The sequence below is a fragment of the Entelurus aequoreus genome, linkage group LG01 (assembly GCF_033978785.1).
Source record: "Entelurus aequoreus isolate RoL-2023_Sb linkage group LG01, RoL_Eaeq_v1.1, whole genome shotgun sequence".
In the NCBI taxonomy this organism is placed as follows: domain Eukaryota; kingdom Metazoa; phylum Chordata; class Actinopteri; order Syngnathiformes; family Syngnathidae; genus Entelurus; species Entelurus aequoreus.
Window position 1 is genome coordinate 4,221,185 of NC_084731.1, and position 19,903 is coordinate 4,241,087.

General features: G+C 39.6%; 1 protein-coding gene across 1 annotated transcript; it reads left to right on the forward strand.

The window, feature by feature from the left end:
* The first annotated feature begins 282 nt into the window (after positions 1-282).
* On the forward strand, positions 283-19,069 carry LOC133653530 (C->U-editing enzyme APOBEC-2-like). The gene is made up of 3 exons (XM_062052946.1): positions 283-541; positions 4,227-4,451; positions 18,574-19,069. The coding sequence occupies exons 1-3, from the start codon at positions 342-344 to the stop codon at positions 18,875-18,877; spliced, it is 729 nt and encodes a 242-aa protein (XP_061908930.1). The 5' UTR covers positions 283-341; the 3' UTR covers positions 18,878-19,069.
* The last annotated feature ends 834 nt before the right edge of the window (positions 19,070-19,903 follow it).

Consider the following 19,903-nt stretch of genomic DNA (forward strand, 5'->3'; position numbering starts at 1 on the left):
ATTGCATGTTTTATCTGTAATTGGCTTTTAATAAATCCACTTTAACATTGGTGATCGTTGCACTGTATGGACATTCGTGACGTGTAGTTATTATATAGAGGTGAAGGTCTTTCACAGCTCTCTCTCTCTCTCTCTCTCTCTCTCTCTCTCTCTCTCTCTCTCTCTCTCTCTCTCTCTCTCTCTCTCACTCTCTCTCTCTCTCTCTCTCTCATTTCTCCCTATCTCTCCATTACTTTTCTTCTTTTCAGCTCCTCTTTGTCCACCATTCCACAGCCAGCTCTTCACTGTGCTGCTTCCTCTTTCCTTGCACTTCCCGGCATAAAAAACTGACTCTCGGTACCATGGCCGACAGAGGTCATTCGCAAAAAAGAAAGGAGCGACAAGAGAAAGAAGCCAAGGATGGAAAAGGAGTGAAGAATGAAGGAGATCATGCTCAGGAAAATAGAGAGGTTCCTTCAGATAACAATGCAGCCCTTAATGGTGACAGTGAAGATCTTCAGGTTGAGCCCATGGAACTTCCTCCATTTGAAATAACTGCAAGGTACAGTAGGTCAACCTCACAAAGTTCTTGTTCCATAGTGATGAATGTCTAAAGTGTTTACTGTACCTATCTTACATGTTGTATTTGCAAATCACTGTAAAAAGTGCTTCTTGCTAATTATTTTAGCAAACTTCTTTCCTACTGACCAAACTGAGAGTGCATGAATTTGAAGACACTGAGTTTTGCTCTTCAGCTTTAATTTTTCCCGAAGAAGAATATATTCATAATAAATCACAGAGGGGAAAAAATTGTTGTTGTTAATATATGCATAACTTCATATGTAAAGTGCCTCATTGCAAATTCTGTAGTCAATTAAAACACTTGAATTACTCCAAATCTACCTTGCTGAATAATATCAAGTTCAGTAAAAAGTTATTTGTATGTAGTTTCTGTACACAATTCAGTTAAGTTAACTTTTGCGTTGTATTTTTTTTTTTTTTTTCAACGATAATAAAATGTGCTAAACATTCAAGTAAACCATACGTATATTAATTTTCACAATGTATTATGTTTTACAGCAGTGTTTCTTAACTATAGGGTGGTCGGTGTCAGCTGTGGTCCATATGGGCCGCAGCAATCAGCCAATCATCAATCAAAGTTTATTTATATAGCCCTTAAGTCTCAAAGGGCTACTCAGTTGTACTACACTATTCCTCCACTTGGGGCAGTTTTATTGTGTCCATCCATTTCATAGCGCTTGTTCCTCTTGAGGTTGCACAGGGTGTGGAGCCTATCCCAGTTGTACTTGGGCGGAAGGCGGCGTACACCCTGGACAAGTCGCAACCTCATCGTTGGGCCAACACAGACAGACAGACAACATTAACACTTACATTCACACTCTATAGCAGGGATCCCCAAACTTTTTGATTCGGGGCAGCATTGGGTTAGAAAAATTTGGCCGGGGGCCAGGCTGTGTATATGTATGTATATATGTATATATACTGTTATGTTTACTGGGGGGAGTGTATAGACGGCACAGACCACAAGGGGGCATAGTTAAGCTCTATGTTTTATTTATATATATATATATATATATATATATATATATATATATATATATATATATATATATATATATATATATATATATATATATATATATATATATATATATATATATATATATATATAATAACGAAACATTATTATTTATTTATTTATTTATTTATTTTTTTTGTCCTGTCCAGCTTCTCAGGCAAATCAGTTGATGTAGATGCCCATATCGGCTGTTCAGATTTACTTTACAAAAGAGAAGTGTAGGATACTTCTCTTGTTGCCTTATTGGTATATGACTTTATTAAATGTATTTATATTATCATTTGGTGCAGCCGGGCCGGAGCAGGAAGGGATAGAAAGAGAAAAAAAGGAAGTCAGAGGGGGATATTGTGGGGACAAGAGGGGGATAAGACAGAGAGACAAAAACAACAACAGCAAACACAACAATAACAACAACGACAACAACAACAATAGAGCAACATCAGCAAATACGACATGTACAAATATGATGGTAAAAGTGATAGCAAATAAGCAGTTAGCGATATATATATATTATTAATTAAACAACAAGGGAATGGAGTTTGATGGAATCCAAGAGTGTGTATGGTTGGTGTGTGACTAAGTGTGGAGTTAACTGTTGTGTTTTACCGTGAGTGTAGAAGGAATCTTTCGCCAGACCACAAGGGGCAAGGCAAGAAGGCAGTCCGTGGGCAAGCAAGTGGTCGGGGGCTGCAGAGAAGCAACGAGATCCGTGTCCAAGCAGGGGGTCGAGGATCGAGGGAGGCAGTCCAAAGTCCAAAGGGGAGTCGAGGCACACAGCTCGATCACGGGAGACATGGGAAGCGGGAAGACACAAGGGACATAAGACACGGGAGCTGGGAAGACACAGAGATAGATCAAGTACGCGGGAGGGAAGCCAGAGACGGGATGCTTACTATGGGAAGTTAACTACGTTCCCGCGCCGGATCTTCGGGTCCGCTGGCCTTTATGCTGCCTGCCCTCATTAGTCCCAGGTGCGCTGATTTCAGATCAGAGCGAGCAAAGGCGTGTTCCGGCGTCCAGAAGGCATGCGGGACTGCGCATGGGCCGTGACATATACATATACATACATAAATTTATGTCACCTTATCGATCGGAAAATGCATTTTTAAACAATATGATTTGCCTGAGCGGCTAAGACACACCTCGAGTAACAAGTGGTAAAAAATGTATTAGAAAGGACAGATAAAAAAAATAAAAAAAATGTTTGAAATATATATATATATATATATATATATATATATATATATATATATATATTTTATATTTTTTAAACTTGGGACTTTCGGCGGGCCGGATTTTTGACGCTGGCGGGCCGGATCCGGCCCATGAGCCATAGTTTGGGGACCACTGCTCTATAGGGCCAATTTAGTGTTGCCAATGAGCCTAGCCCTAGGTGCATGTCTTTGGAGGTGGATCTAAACCTCAGATAGATACCAAGATAGTTTGTGATGGTGTCTATCAGTTTTATTTAACAAGACTATGCGATGGCCGCTTATTGGTACCAGTAATAGTAATCATACCTTCAGATACCATAGTTGGTTACAGTGTTTTTCTATTGTTTATAGGTTTTAACAAGACTATGCAATGGTCGCTCATTGGTATTAATAACCATTAATTAAATAACACCATAGTTGGTGATAGTCTATTGTTTATAAGTTTTTAACAAGACTTTGTTATGGCCATTTATTGGTACTGGTATTAGTAATCATAACTTAAGATACCACAGTTGGTGATAGTCTATTGTTCATAAGTTTGCTTTAACAAGACTATGCAATGGCTGCTCATTGGTATTAGTAACATTAATCATATTTCAACATACTATATTTTGTAAAAGTCTTATTGGTTATATATTTAATTTAACAAGACTATGCAATGGCCTCTCATTGTTATTAGTAATTATATTTTAGGACACCATAGTCGGTGATAGTTTATTGTTCATAAGTTTTTTTTAACTGTTGGTCGCTCATTGGTATTAGTAATAGTAATCATGTTTTAAGATACTATACTTGGTGATAGTCTATTCTTTATAGGTTTTACTTAACAAGAATATGTGATGGCCACTAATTGGTAATAGTAATAGTAATCATATTTTAAGAAATCATAGTTTGTGATAGTCTATTGTTTAGATTTTAATTAACAAGCCTATGTCCTGGCCGCTTATTGGTAATAGTAATCATATTTTAAGATACCATAGTTAGTGATAGTCTAGACTGTGCAATGGTTGCTCATTGATATCAGAGGCATTTGTAGCTAACAATCAGTTCTCCTAAAAATAATCTTCGGTGTTCAGTCCATCTATCTTCTGATTGGGGTCATGTAAACCTCATCTAATAATAATGCCTTGCAACTCTAGAGTCTGAGTGTAAAATTAATGTACCCCACTTCCAGAGCAAGTTTCAACCTGACACCCACATATATACCTTCAAGTTTGCTTTGGTCGTCTAACATAACAGGTGCAGATATGTAATGTGGTACACACATAACTATGCGAACTGTTGTACATCATACTGTAACACTCAACACGAGTCTGTTGTTATAAGTAGACTCTCGAAAACAAAGTTTCTATTTGTTTCCAATACTACATTAAGATGCAACATAAGACAATAAGAAGTGTAGAATTTGTTATCATTTGCTGTGTTTCAAACAGGGAGCGGATCGATCATTTTGCATTCAAGTTCCAGTTCAAAAATGTGGAATACTCTTCAGGCCGCAATAAGACCTTCTTGTGTTACCTGGTGGATAAAGGAAACACAACTGAAGGACTTGACAGAGGCTGTCTGGAGGATGAGCACACAGGACCGCATGCTGAGGACGCCTTCTTCACGCAGTGCCTGTCCGACTATGTCCCATCACTGAAATACACGATCACCTGGTACGTTTACTGCATGAAGGAACATTCTTATGTCCGAATGTTGTGTCGGAGGGCCAAATGATAGGAAGGCAGACTTTCAGTTTGTTGGAAGCGTGGCATGTTTATTGTCAACGCATGTCTTAAACGCTTGTAAAACAGAACAAAGAATCAAAGTAGTGACTTAAAGTATCGTAAGTACAAAGCAAATAATCTACGCACTCCAATCAATAAAATAAAGCATGTGTTTTGGCATCAGCACGTCTGAATTGTTCACAACAAAAATGGCCACAGCATATTACCCTTCTGCTCTTTTATAGGGCTTCCAATACTACTTGGAATGTGCCACTTTTGCCCATAGGTTGGTTTACAAACGCAATTTAACATTTCTACACATCAAAACAGTTACCCTACAACAGTGTGTCTTTGTAGTGTTAAAATAAAGGAGCCCAAAGATACTAATGCTATCTAATCTTCATAACTCTCTGACCTAGCCTAATATTAACTACATATAAAACAAACTAAACCCCGGTGAGTTGGTTTGGTCTGATGTCGTCAGTGATGACATCATCAACCCCACAAAACCAGGAAATAACTGCCGGCTCCACCTCAAACATTTCTGAAGGTGAGCTCCCACATGGAAGTATCATGCAACGGATAACTTAATACATCTAACTGAAACCAAAATTAAACCACTACTGCTATAAATGCTAGCAAACCATTAACATAATGACATAATTTAGACCTGTTGAGACGAGTGATGAGTACCAAGCTCATCACGCTGTCACATGTTATGTTTGCCTTTTTTGTATTCAACACATTTTATGTTTTCCACAGGAGTAAAAAACAATCACATCTTGTCTTAGAGAAATTACTTTTCAGGCTTTTTGTGTCTTTTTTGGATTGCATTTGCATGTATCGTATTTTTCGGATTATAAATGGCTCCGTAGTATACGTCGCACCGGCCGAAAATGCATAATAAAGAAAGAAAAAAACATATATACGTCGCACTGGAGTATAAGTCGCATTTTTGGGGGAAATTTATTTGATAAAATCCAACACCAAGAATAGACATTTGAAAGGCAATTTAAAATAAATAAAGAATAGTGAACAACAGGCTGAATAAGTGTACGTTATATGACGCATAAATAACCAACTGAGAACGTGCCTGGTATGTTAACGTAACATATTATGGTAAGAGTCATTCAAATAATTATAACATATAGAACATGCTATACGTTTACCAAACAATCTGTCACTCCTGATCGCTAAATCCGATGAAATCTTCTTCCTCGTTGTCGCTCCTGGTATGCGCCGCTTCCTTTCTTTCTGCTGCTCGATCGCTGTTTTCTGCTGCATATTTCACTACGTCCGGCTTGTAACCTGCAGTATATGATTTCCTTTTCGGTGCCATTTTTGTTCCGGCCTTCTCAGTTTTTATAAGTTACCGCCAATGTTGAAATGGTCCATTTTAATAGCTACGGACATAGCAGCAGTTAGCATCCCATGACCCACAATGCACTTCTGCCATGACCCGCCCCCGCCGAATTCTTATTGGTTGACGTGTGTGTGACGATTGCTGACATTTGCTTCGTCTCTTACGCGAATGAGATAAATAATATTATTTGATATTTTACGGTAATGTGTTAATAATTTCACACATAAGTCGCTCCGGAGTATATGTCGCTACCCCCGGCCAACCTATGAAAAAAACTGCGATTTATAATCCGAAAAATACGGTAATGGATGTTAAGTATGGATGTATAGATGGGAGAGTAGTCAAAAATTAAATTTCAGTGAAAGGAGTTGATGTAGTTAATAAGCTCCTTCTTTTTCTCTATTCCCTTGTTGTGTGGCAGACTGACTCGTAGATGCACATGTATAATAATAATAATAATACCTGGGATTTATATAGCGCTTTTCTAAGTACCCAAAGTCGCTTTACATGCTTTTCTGAACCCATCAATCATTCACACCTGGTGGTGGTAAGCTACTTTCGTAGCCACAGCTGCCCTGGGGTAGACTGACGGAAGCGTGGCTGCAATTTGCACCTACGGCCCCTTCGACCACCACCTATCATTCATCATTCATTTCACCGGTGTGAGCGGCACCGGGGGCAAAGGGTGAAGTGTCCTGCCCAAGGACACAATGGCAGCGATTTTTAGATGGTAAGAGGCGGGGAGCGAACCTGCAACCCTCAGGTTTCTGGCACGGTTGCTCTACCCACTACGCCACGCCGTCCCACATGTATCCTCTGCTGTTGCCATTTCTAATAAAAAATGAGCGTATAGTTCTGTAGACTCATAATGGTAGTGCTAAAAACCACAACATCGATGACTGGTAGAAGACACAGTCAAAGTGGATGCCCGTAAATAAGACCGCCCACAAATGGCACGTCCTGAAGAGATGGTCATAAAGCAGCTTGAAAGCGGCTGTACAGCATAATCTATTCAAAATGTTATGTAGACCACAATGAAGTGTTTTAATTATAGAAAAAAATCTGAATCTGACCCCTTTAAGTACTGAGTAACCAGTGAGTAACTTCATAACTATTTTTATATTGTACATACATTACAACTGTTGGTGGTGTGTCTGTTTGTGTGTGAGCGACAGCCAGACCGTACTACAATATGTAGTACGAAAGATGCACATTTTTCAGTTACTTATGAGGTTACAACAGGGCTAATGTTAGCATGTGTGCAACTAAAACATTACACATTTACAACTTACTGCAACATGTTTTCTCTATGTAACCAAATTGTGGTGTCTAATATTCTAGGTTCTGTAAAAGCTGAGTGTAGTGATATAGCTATAGACACACATAGACTGGATATTGTTTACTGGAACTTTTAGTTAACTTTTTTTAAATCATTTTAAACATACAGCTTGACATATTGAAAATATATTGGGCCCTTTTTAAAAAAATTAAATAAATTGTCCAAAAGTCAGTTTAATCTGAAATAGTCAAAGTTCTTTGAGAAGATAAGAGTTATCTCACTTATAGATCAATTTCCCATTGATACAGTCCTCCCACACAGATAACCAATCCTTTTAATTCAGTGGAAATATCCTGATCACGTTCTTGGTGTCACTGGTTGTGGTTTTGTCCAACTTAAAAAAACCTGATCGAGACACAAAGAATACAACTGACAACGTCACAGGATGCATGAAGCTCCTTGTGGTGTGTGGGTTCGGCTCTTGCTGTGAGATATTTTTTTAAGTGTTTTTTAACTTTACCGTAAACAGACAGACTTCTCAACGTGCGGCGAGGTTTCTATCTGGACAAAGCTTCTTGTGACGAAAGTCGCCACTCGGCTTCCTTTCGGTGAAGCTCGGATCTTTTCGACAGAGCTCGGGTGTTGTCTGCTCATCTCGACAGAGCACATTGAGTCGTCGAAACACAGCAATTACGCTTTTTTTAATCACCAAAGCCCCTCCTTTCACTTTATTTTTTACATATTAGTAACTACATATGTAACTTAGTAACACTTTATTCCTTATTTAACTTTTTTATTTAAACCTGCATTTTGTAGCTATGTTACACCCTCCCCCTCTTAACTGACATAAGTCCCTTCATGTTTTTCTTTCAAAATTTGATTTTTTTCAAAAGTTTCAACAAAAACTCGATTGAAGCCCTCTAGTAGGGTTTGGGCAAAATAAATGAAATTATTTCTGAGTTGGGGGTAGGTGAACTTCTGAGGTGATTTCCTCGAGCATTCGGATTGCCGAGGGTTCTCATAAACTTCGTCTTTCTGAGACTCATCATATCAATCAGACGAACTTGTCAGACGAGTACAATGATCGGTTCCTTCCGTTGCTTCAGTCTCTCCAAAACCGATTGTTTCTCTTTCTCCATTGGTTGCAAATGCCTCCTGTAGAGGTGTGTCAGGTGAGTTTGCTTCAGATTCAAAAGCTTTTCTCTTAGTTTCCGTTTCAACTTCAGTTGTGTACTATGTTGGTTCCATTGCAACCAATTGTATGTGCCATATTTTCCTGAGGTTTGTTTAGTGATAATTTATTTTTAATTTCCACTTCTTTAGAATCAGGACTGTTTCCATTTGGTGAATGTCGCTCTTGGATTAATGAATCAGGTGAGCGTCCTGTAAAGGTGGAGGAAATAATAGCTTTTTAGATGCATCGCAATTCAGACATAGACGATTATAAAATCGATTAGTAAACATCAATAATCGATAATTTATTAATTTATTGTAGATAAAGTAATGTAGACAGTTCTAAAAGTTGGCTGACTGCAGCGAGCCACCTTACCGAGAGATCAGGCAAGCTCTTTTATGTTCCAGTTTTGTACACATTTCTATTCATTTAATAAATGTGATGGGGATTAATTTAACTGTTGTTTTTTTATGGCAAATGCACTCTTTTTAAAAGTTGCAAGTGGTAAATGCTTATTTAGGGAAATGAAAAGAAATGTAAAACTGCATCAAAATACATAAATTACAGAGGCATCAATAATCGATTTTTAATCAAATCATAGCTCCTGAATCGTAATCGAATCGTAAGGTGTCCAAAGATTCCCCCCTCTAGTGTCCAAATAGACCTTGAGACTCTTGTTTCAGGTAAATTTTCATGATTAACAGATGGCCATTCAGCTCCAGCTGGTGGTTTACTTTCAAGAACTGCCTTTCTCTGCATCTTGGGGATGTTCGAGCTTTCAAGGAATGTTGCCTCAATTCCAGATATTTTCATGGGATAGTACTGTTATCATCATCATCCTCTGAATATGAATGATGCTCATCCAACTGGACAGTTGTATGTCTTGTTTTAGGCTTACGTGATGGTTTTGGCCCCTCTAATTCTTCGTCTGTTTCAGTGAGGGATCCACAAGGTAATAGGAGGTCACAATGTAATGTGTGTGTGGGTCCTTCTTGTCCTTCAAGGGCACACTGTGTAAACAGGTAAGTCTCCTGCTCACAATATAAATTGTTGACTCCCTTCAATCATCAATTTTGTGCTCGTTGCGCAGACAGATTACACACAAGGACTCGGTCACCTATTTTCAGTGTGGATTCTCTCACTGACATCTTACAATATCTTTGCATTTTCAGTTGCAAGCTGATAGCTTTCCTTTAAGTGAGACTTCAAGTTCCTCACATATTGCGAATGTGAAGGGAATTAATTGTTTTTTACAGGCAACCCAAATGCGATGTCAATTGGCAATCTGGGTTGTCGCCCAAACATGAGCTCATATGGGGAATAATCAGTTGCATCGTTTCTCGTGCAGTTTTATGCATGAGTGAGAGGTTTAAGGTGGTCACGCCATTTAGTTTTTTCTTTTTCCTGTAGAGTTCCTAGCATACCAAGCAGTGTGCGATTAAACCGCTCCACTGGGTTACCTCTAGGATAAATAGAGGCTTGTCCCAACCTTGCGGATGCCGGCAAGTGTACAAAGCTCTTTTATGGTTTTCGATTTGAAATCACTGCCCTGATCGCTATGGAGGCGTTCAGGAAATCCATAATGGCTGAGAAACTTCCCCCACCGACATTTAGCAACTGTGTTGGCTTTCTGATCTTTTGTAGGAATAGCAACAGCATATCTGGTAAAGTGGTCACTGATGACCAGGATATATTTGATGTTATGGGTGTTTGGTTCTAAAGACAGAAAGCCCATACAAACCAGTTCCATGGGTCTGCTATTTTGAATAGTAACCAAAGGTGCAGCTCTTTTTGGCTGACTTTTCCTCTTCACACATCTTCCACATGTTCTGATCTTTGTCTCTACATTTGCTGCCATCTTTGGCCAGTAGAATCTTGACCTGACTAGGTCCAGAGTGCGTTCGATTCCCATATGTCCCATTTAATTATGCAGACTGGTGAGTACAAATGATCTCAATACTTGTGGAACGACAAGTTGGTCAAAATGACTATTGTTGCACTGTCGTTTTCTGCCCACCCTGCAGTTCAAGACTACTCATCTCCCTAAGAATCAGCTGGCACTCAGGTGACTCAGATTTAAAGCAGGCCGGTATTGGCTCTCTTGACTAAATAGGTTTGAGGATATTACTGATGACTGGGTCTGTTCTTTGTAGTTGAATTAGATCATCCTTACTGTATCTGGGAACTGCGAGAAGACCTTCTTGAATTGTTTCCTCCTCAAACAGCAGGAATGGCGTCTGGATGAACAGAGAGAGACTCAACGAGGCAAAGGGCGGTTGTGTCTTTCTCTGCTTGTTCAGCAATGTGGTTCTGACATGTGGCTTGGACTGCTTCTATGGAATGGAAACTGCTAATCTTAGGGGTCAATTGATGAGAAATAAATTGATGGATTCTTTTACTTTCACTTTGCAATTGGCTGTCATTGGTTAACTCACCATGAGGCCTTCTTGACAAACCATCTACGTCTTGATTCTGCTTACCAGCTCGGTAGGTAATGTCAAGCGTAAAGTAGGATACTGCAGCTAACCAGTGATAGCTAGCAGTATCTAGCTTAGCAATGGTAAGAACATACCTCAGCGGGTTGTTGTCTGTTACTACTGTAAAGGGGTTACCATACAAGTAGTCATTTAATTTATCCGTAATGGGTCATTTCAAGGCTAAACATTCCAAGGTATGCGCTGGATACCTGGCTTCACTGCGTGACAATCCTCTACTCGCATAAGCGATGACTCAACTTTTTCCATCCTGCTCCTAAAACAATGCTGCACCAAGCCCTGTAGAGTTGGCATATGTATTGAGAACATATTAGGGGTGTGGGAAAAAATCGATTCGAATTCAAATCGCCATTCTCACGTTATATCAGTGGTTCTTAACCTGGGTTCGATCGAACCCTAGGGGTTTGGTGAGTCGGCCTCAGGGGTTCGGCGGAGGTCAAAACACACCCGACTCATCGTGTAAATACAAACTTCTCCCTGTCGGCGTATTACGGATACGGCAACAGCTGACTGATTTGCAGGTGTGTAATTTGTTGTGAGTTTGTGTTGGTTTTTTCTTTGAACAATTGGTGATGTTCATGCACGGTTCATTTTATGCACCAGTAAAAAAAACATGGTAACACTTTAGTAAGGGGAACATATTCACCATTAATTAGTTGTTTGTTAACATGCAAATTAGTAACATATTGGCCCTTAACTAGTCATTATTAAGTACTTATTAATGCCTTATTCTGCATGGCCTTATTATAACCCTAACCCTCTAACCCTGACCCAAACCCTAACCAAATAACTCTAAATTATTTTTTACTTACTTTACTTTTACTTTGTTACTTAGAATATGTTCCCCTAGTGTCCAAATAACTCTAAATGTAGTCTTTGTTACATAGAATATGTTCCCTTAGTGTCCAAATAACTCTAAATTAAGTCTTTGTTACTTAGAATATGTTCCCCTAGTGTCCAAATAACTCTAAATTAAGTCTCTGTTACTTAAAATATGTTCCCCTAGGGTCCAAATAACTGTAAATTAAGTCTTTGTTACTTAGAATACGTTCCCCTAGTGTCCAAATAACTCTAAATTAAGTCTTTGTTACTTAGAATATGTTCCCCTAGTGTCCAAATAACTCTAAATTTAGTCTTTGTTACTTAGAATGTGTTCCCCATACTAAAGTGTTACCAAAAACATATAACTTTGTCTTGAATTTGAAATTTTATTTATTTATTTTTCACTAAAGAAGGGTTCGGTGAATGCGCATATGAAACTGGTGGGGTTCGGTACCTCCAACAAAGTTAAGAACCACTGTGTTATATGATTCCGTATCGATTCTCATTTTTCAAAAATCTATTTTATTCCCCCGCTCCCGGCAATGTGTATGTGCCTTCTGGGCTACCATAGGTATTGCGCAATAAGCAGCGTGGCTACCTGGTAGCTAGCTACTAAGGGGAGTGTAGTGTTGTTGTGTTGCCGCTAAAATTCAGGTAGAAGAAAAAGAAACAGAGCAGCCTAAAGTAGAAATACAACCGCCTCCGCGGACTTTGAAAGCAAACGTTTGGAGACACTTTGGATTTTACCGTGGTAAGAAAGGGCTTGACATGACTCATGCAATTTGCAGACTTTGCAACGCTAAAGTTAAGTATTTGGGGAATACTTCAAATCCCCGCGCTCACTTGGACAGACACCCCCCAGAGTTATCAGAGGAAAAGGATCATCCACTAACAACACCGGCAGCTGATCAACACACTTCACCAGTTCACAAAATTACCACCCATGCAGTTCTGAACGGGCAAAGAAGATAACCAGATCCATCGCTTATTTCATTGCAAAAGAGCTGCGACCAATGTTCCCTCTAATTTTTCATGTGTGTGAGCAAACGCACAAACTCCCTGAGCATTCAGTGGAGCACATCTGAGCAACATCAGACGTGCACACTGTGGCTACACCAGCAGCACACCTGTCCCAAACCTGACATCATAACCATTTAAATGTTTTATTAAAATAATTTTCTGATATAAGTGATTTTGCCGGAGGGGTTAGTGCGTCTGCCTCACAATACGAAGGTCCTGGGTTCGATCCTGCGCTCGGGATCTTTCTGTGTGGAGTTTGCATGTTCTCCCCGTGACTGCGTGGGTTCCTTCCGGGTACTCCGGCTTCCTCCCACCTCCAAAGACATGCACCTGGGGATAAGTTGATTGGCAACACTAAATGATCCCTAGTGTGTGAATGTGAGTGTGGTCTGTCTATTTGTGTTGGCCCTGTGATGAGGTAGTGACTTGTCCAGGGTGTACCCCGCCTTCCGCACGAATGCAGCTGAGATAGGCTCCAGCACCCCCACGACCACGAAAGGGACAAGCGGTAGAAAATGGATGGATGGATGGGATTTTGCCCCCTTACAATGACAATAACAAAAAACATGTTTTTCATGACCTATGTGCTAGTATTGTATGTCTGGCTGCGGGTCCTGCCTTTAAAAGAAATGTTACCCCTTTCAGAGATTACATTTAGTTCCTGAAACTTTCTGTCTGTAAAATATATCTTTTTATTAGCATTTTAATAGACAATATTTCATGAATAATATCCTTAGATTAACATTCTTAATAAATGGCAGTAAAGTAAGCACAAATATGATTGAGGAGTCAGAGTGTTACAACCTGGCATTTACACATTGTGTGGCGTTGGGGTTGTCCGACTTTTTGTGTGGCCATAAACACAGCACTGGCTAAGTGCCATGAGTGCGTGTGTTGGTGCAGGTGAGACAGAGCGAGCGGCTTCTGTTGAAACGACGGATGACAGCGTTGGTTTAAGACTGGTTTGTATGACAGAAAATTACCAGTTTTTATAGATAAAAGTTTTTTTTACTCATGTTTTTGGTGTGGTTACAAACAGTTTTGCTCAATAAAGTGATTGATGGAATTCCTGTCTGTAAAGTGTCTCAACAGACGATAATTGAACTGTGTTGACAAAGATTGTTTTATTCATTGAGGCCACTCTTGTTGTCACCTGTCACTCACAGAGTTGCATTGCAAAATCATACAGAATAAATTGTAATGTGTTTATTTTGGTTAAAGTTCAGATGGGGTTTTTGATTTTCTGCGCGGCATTAATTTGCTTTGCGCAGAGGACACGTGAGCAGTGCGCAATTGCGCAGGCGCGCACCTTAGAGGGAACGTTGCCTGGGACCATACAGCACAGTGGAGAGAGAAGGCTTCAGGTTCATGATCAAAACTATTGAGCCACGGTATGACATCCCATCACGCTCGGTTTTTACAGACAATGTTGTACTTTCACTTTACAGAGAGACATAGCTAAAAGTGGGGGAAGCTGTGACTAGAGCTAGCAGAGTAGCTCTTACCTGTGATCACTGGACCTCTAGGACCTAGACTGGGGTAGATCCTGCTAAAATCCTATGTATTGAATGAATAGAGAATCATTTTGAATTGGAAAAATATTGTTTTTGAAGTAAGAATCGAGTTGAATCGAAAAAATCGATTTATAATCGAATCGTGACCCCGAGAATCGATATTGAATCGAATCTCGTGGGACATCCAAAGATTCGCAGCCCTAGAACATATGGTGATTTGCGAACCTTTACACTAGAGACAAAGTAAGCTTGTTGATAATAGTATCAAAGGCTTGCTGGCAAGAAAAAGTCCATCTGTCATTAAATGGTTCTTTGGGAGCCCTGCGATGAGGTGGCGACTTGTCCAGGGTGTACCTCGCCTTTCGCCCGAATGCAGCTGAGATAGACTCCAGCACTCCCGCGACCCCAAACGGGACAAGCGGTAGAAAATGGATGGATGGATGGGTTCTTTGGGATGGAAGTATTTACCATCAATTTTAGAAAACTTGGTTCCTCTTCGCATCGGTGGATAACCAGCAGTTAAATTGGTTAAGGGCATCACAATCTTAGCATAATCTTGTACAAATATTCGGTAATAACCGCAGTATCCAAGAAAAGATTTGAGCTCTTTTAATGTCGGAGGTCTCGTCTAGGTCTTAAGGGGTTCCACTTTCTTTGGGTCGGTGTCAACTCCGTCATTTGATACAATATGTCCCAAATAGCGGACTGAGGTTTGAGAAAAACGGCAATTCTCAGGTGACAGTTTGAGGCCATTTTCTCTCAGTCGAGTTAAAACATTTCTACTGACACAGATGATGACATATAGGTTATTTTTCATACTTTGTCAGTAAACTTTGAAGGATTATGATGTTATGTCAGGTTTTACAATGTGTAGTTTGAGTGGGGTCATGTGACTGCCAGGCCCCGTTTGGATTGGTGAAATGGAGTCAAAGGTCACAAGTGCTTACATTGGATTGGTGAAACAAAGTCATGTGACAGAAGTCTCTCTAACGAGCCAAATGAATATGTCTTTGCAAGCATTAATCAATAGATTATAAATAATTATGATTATAATTCAACATAGCAATCGGAATGTAACTCAGTGCAACAAAGTAAAAGTAGCGTTTCTTATTCACAAAAATACTCAAAAGTAAAAAGTATGTTGCATCAAAACTACCATGACAAGTACAATTCATCTACATAATGTAACTTAAATAAATTTAATGGAGTAAATGTAGTGCATAACTAACTACACACATCTGCTTAATTGGTTGTTTAGGGCTTTAGCTGGTCAGCATCTTGATCAGCGAAGTGTCTTGTCAAGCAGCGACTGGGATGGAGGAAGCGGCATTCGGATCTGGAACCTTCTAGTTACTGGAATGGTTTAAAACAGGGGTTCTTAACCTTTTTGACCTCAGTGCCCAACTTTTCCAGTACAGAGGGGCCCAGGGCCCACTCAAATAATAACACTGAATTAGTAGTCATCTTAGGCTATGTTCACATTGCAGGTCAATTTTGTTTCTTTTTTTTAACCATATGTGACTTGTATCTGATTTTTTCCAAGCCAAAGCCTCTTTCATATGTGGACATCAATCCGATATGTGCAATCTTAACGATCGAGTCTCGTTCGTCCGACCCGTACCTCATCACAATTCATGCAATGATCTGTTTTTTATTGCATGTAAACAAACAGTGTGTGTGTGTGTGTGTGTGTGTGTGTGTGTGTGTGTGTGTGTGTGTGTGTGTGTGTGTGTGTGTGTGTGTGTGTGTGTGTGTGTGTGTGTGTGTGTGTGTGTGTGAGCTAGCGACATTGGGTTTAAGGTAAGATTGGGGGCCCTTCAGGAGTCTGGTGTAAGGGGGCCAAAAGTTGGATACTATAATACTATAATACAGGGGTGGGCAATTAATTTTTACCGGGGGCCGCATTAGCAACCCGAGCACTGCTGGAGGGCCACACCGACAATATTTCAATTAAATTTTGCTCAAATTATTTTTGATATACCGTAAAATAAATAATAATAATAATAATATTTTCATTTAACCTAACTTATCTTTATACAAAAGCAGATGACTTTTGATGGTTTTATTTTTAACACTTTCTTACACAACACTTCCTGATGTATATTACAATGCAAAAATTTCAATTTCTGTCACTTTATCCTGCATCCTCTTTGTTGTGAACGTAGCATGCCTGTAAGGCGATTGGCGAAGAAGGAGGAAGCGTTGCTGTTGCGGAAATGAGGAGTGAGGATAGACGTGCATGTGGAAAGAACGAGATAAGTTGAGCTGTGTTAGTATAGGTTGCTCAATAAAAGTTTAAAAAGAGCGTCAGACTTGGTGTGCACTTCTTCTGGACGCTACGGTGTCAGAAGTGGGATGAAATGCCTCCCAGTTCGCCTTGCCATCAAACCTGGGAGTCTTCATTGAGGGCGGAATTCCCCCATGCCAAGCAGCGTGCGCCGCACCTGTAGACGCTGCCTCTCTCTTCCTCCCTCTCTCTCTCTTTGCGGCGAGCTTCTCACGTCCGGGATACACACATACATCTGCAGTGCTGCCGGCAACTTAAGTGTCCTTCCCCTCCCGTTCCATCTTGACAAAGTCGCCAGGAAACATCATGGCACGTACCTCCCGATGTCGTAGCAGGCTGAGCACATGCACAAGCAGCGCAGTATGCGCACACTATTAAGCAGCGGCAGTATGCACAAAGTTTTACTTATGATACCAATTGTAGCGTCCAGAAGAAGTGCACACCAAGTCTGACGCTCTATTTAAACTTTTATTGAGCAACCTATACTAACACAGCTCAACTTATCTCGTTCCTTCCACACGCACGTCCATCCTCACTACTCATTTCCGCAACTCAAAATCACAACATCAACTTCAGCAGGTCGTTACACTATATTCTTTAAACACAGCAACCTGTGCAGTCCATGTCTTGTTGAAAACACGCCATTCGTCATCAACTTTTCTTTTTTTAGCGTCTCGGGGATAACCGGGCATCACTTGTCGCTGTGCGCCTTCACTCATACGGCCATAAGTAACACTTTTCAAAATAAAAGCAGCACAGTTGTATTGCACGCACGACATAGATGTTTTTTTAAATTTATTTTGTAATTTGTGATTGCAGCTGCGCGCACGAGCATACGTCCACACGGAAGTAATAAAAATAACGCTTTTCAAAACAAAAGCAGCACCGTTGTATTGCACACTCGAAATAGATACTTTTTAAAATTTATTTTGTAATTTACGATTGGCCTCACGCGGCCCGGACAGGGACGTACAAAGGGCCGGATGCGGCCCGCGGGCCGCAGAATGCCCAGGTCTGCTTTAATAGTATTAGCCACTAAAGCAGGGGTGTCAAACGTATGTTTGACACCCCGGTTTTATCCGGCCCGCGGGGTGAGTTTGTTAAGTATAAAAATGAACCGAAGTTTTTGAAAGAAAAAAACTGCTGTTCTGGATGATGCAGTAGCAATTCTTTGTAGATTATGCTACATATGTAAAAAAATAAAAATAAACCACATGACAGAAAATGAGCAAACTACATAAATAACATCCTGTAATTTGATTTTGATATTTTTTTATCTTGATAGATTGAAAATGAACACCAATGAGTTGACTGATGAACAGTATCACATAATGTATTCAGAAATTATAAATAATGACAAATAAAAATAGAATACTATTAACCGCAACATGTAAGTGTAAAAACAACCCCAATAACATTATGATTTGTACATTTTGAGAATGTGCTTGTTCTATTTTTAAAGAAAGAAAACAATATGAAGTTGTCTTTATTTTTAAGTTATCGTGCCATGATTTTACCAGTCCGACCCACTTGGGAGTACATTTTTGTCCAAGTGGCCCCCAATCTAAAATGAGTTTGACACCTCTGCACTAGAGGATACCAAACCAATCAGAGCACGCTGTTCAGTATCATGACACTGATTGGCGCAGCCTCAGACAGCATTACCATAGTGGATTAAAGAGTGTAAAGGTGACTATATGATTGTTATTTCATCTATAGATGGCCCTCTAATGTTGAAAATGTATTTTGAAGATCTTAAACAGGTTTTTATTATGCTGTAGCTATAAAAAATATTTGATAATTAATTATTAATACTTCGCAGAAATGGGTTTATCATTTCATGTCAGCAACTGATTAACCGCGATTAACAAGGGTTTTGTTTTTGAAATACTGTACATTCAAAAGTACATTGACTAAATCTAATTCCATTTCAGAGCCTCACAGAAATATGACAAAGTATAACAAAATGTTTTGCCAAAAGGACATTAGAAACTAAGTGATGGGAAATGCTATAGAAGGGTTACATAACCGCCATAGTGATTGCACCAAAAGCCTTAACTAAAATTACTACTGCGTATACTGCAATAGTTTGAATCAAATATATATTTTCTTTCCAGGTATGTGTCATGCAGTCCCTGCTCTGCTTGTGCTGCAAAGATAGCTGATGAGTTAAAAGCCAAGAAAAACATCCAACTGAACATCTTTGCTGCTCGGCTGTTGGAGTGGGAAGAAGCCGAGATTCAGGCTGGGCTGAAGGCTCTGCAGAAAGTTGGCTGCAAGCTGAGAGTGATGAAGCCTCTAGACTTCTCCTATGTCTGGGATACCTTTGTGGAGAACGAGGACCAACCTCTTAACCTGTGGGAAGACTGCAAAGACAACTATGAGTATTATCATGAGAAGCTGGCAGACGTTCTTCAGTGACTGCATCCTAAAAAATAGAGCAGTGTCTTTTTTTGACACTTTCGAACTGGGGAAGAAGCAGCAGCTCATCCTTGTTAGCATCGGAAAGGAACCTTGGTGTACTAATGTGAAACATCTCCTGCTGTGCTTTTCAATTGTAACCTTAGAATTTTATACAAATCACACATAAAAAACGTAACACAATAAACATATTTTATCCCAACCATATCTCACTTCAATATCATACATCAGAGTTGTTCAAAAGGGGTCGCGACCCCCATGTAGACCCAAGAGGTACCGCAGGGGTATTGTAAAATGTCTGCTTGAGCTATTTAAAATGTATTTCTACAACTTGTCTACAAATTTAAAGGTCTCTAAATACACATTAACATTAATCCAACACACTGTAGTGTTGTTTAGAAACGGGAGTGTCATGACCACCCAACTCACTGTCACTAGGTTTAAAATATAATCATGAATAATTAAACTACAAAATGCAATTTCGATAGAATATCGTCAGTAACAAGATCAGTCTGTTAGGTTTACGCCTGCAAATTGAGCAAAAAAAGCTGGCATGCTAACAGTTGACATGTGTGAGTCTGATGTGCATACCTGCAAAACTACAGAAAAATAGCATGCTAACAGTTATCATGCGTACAGTACCAAAATATTTTACGTTTTTTTCCAACCTACAATGTGTGTTAAAATCCTGATCAGTCTCTTTGCCATACCGGCCTACAACTACGGTTTTCCCGTAATGAGTACGGTTTTTGATAATCCAGTGGTAAAAACTACGGTTTTCCATTAAAAATGATCCCTGGCTTATTTTATGTCTTTTTCATTAAGTTCAAGTCACATGCCTGTAACAGTTAACATGTGTCAACTAACAGAATAGAATGCCAGCAAAATTAGCTAAAAAGCTAGCATGTGAAGGAATGTATTAACTATATTAGCATGCTAATGTCTGATATAAATACAACCCCCAAAACCACTGAAGTTGGCACGTTGTGTAAATCGTAAATAAAAACAGAATACAATGATTTGCAA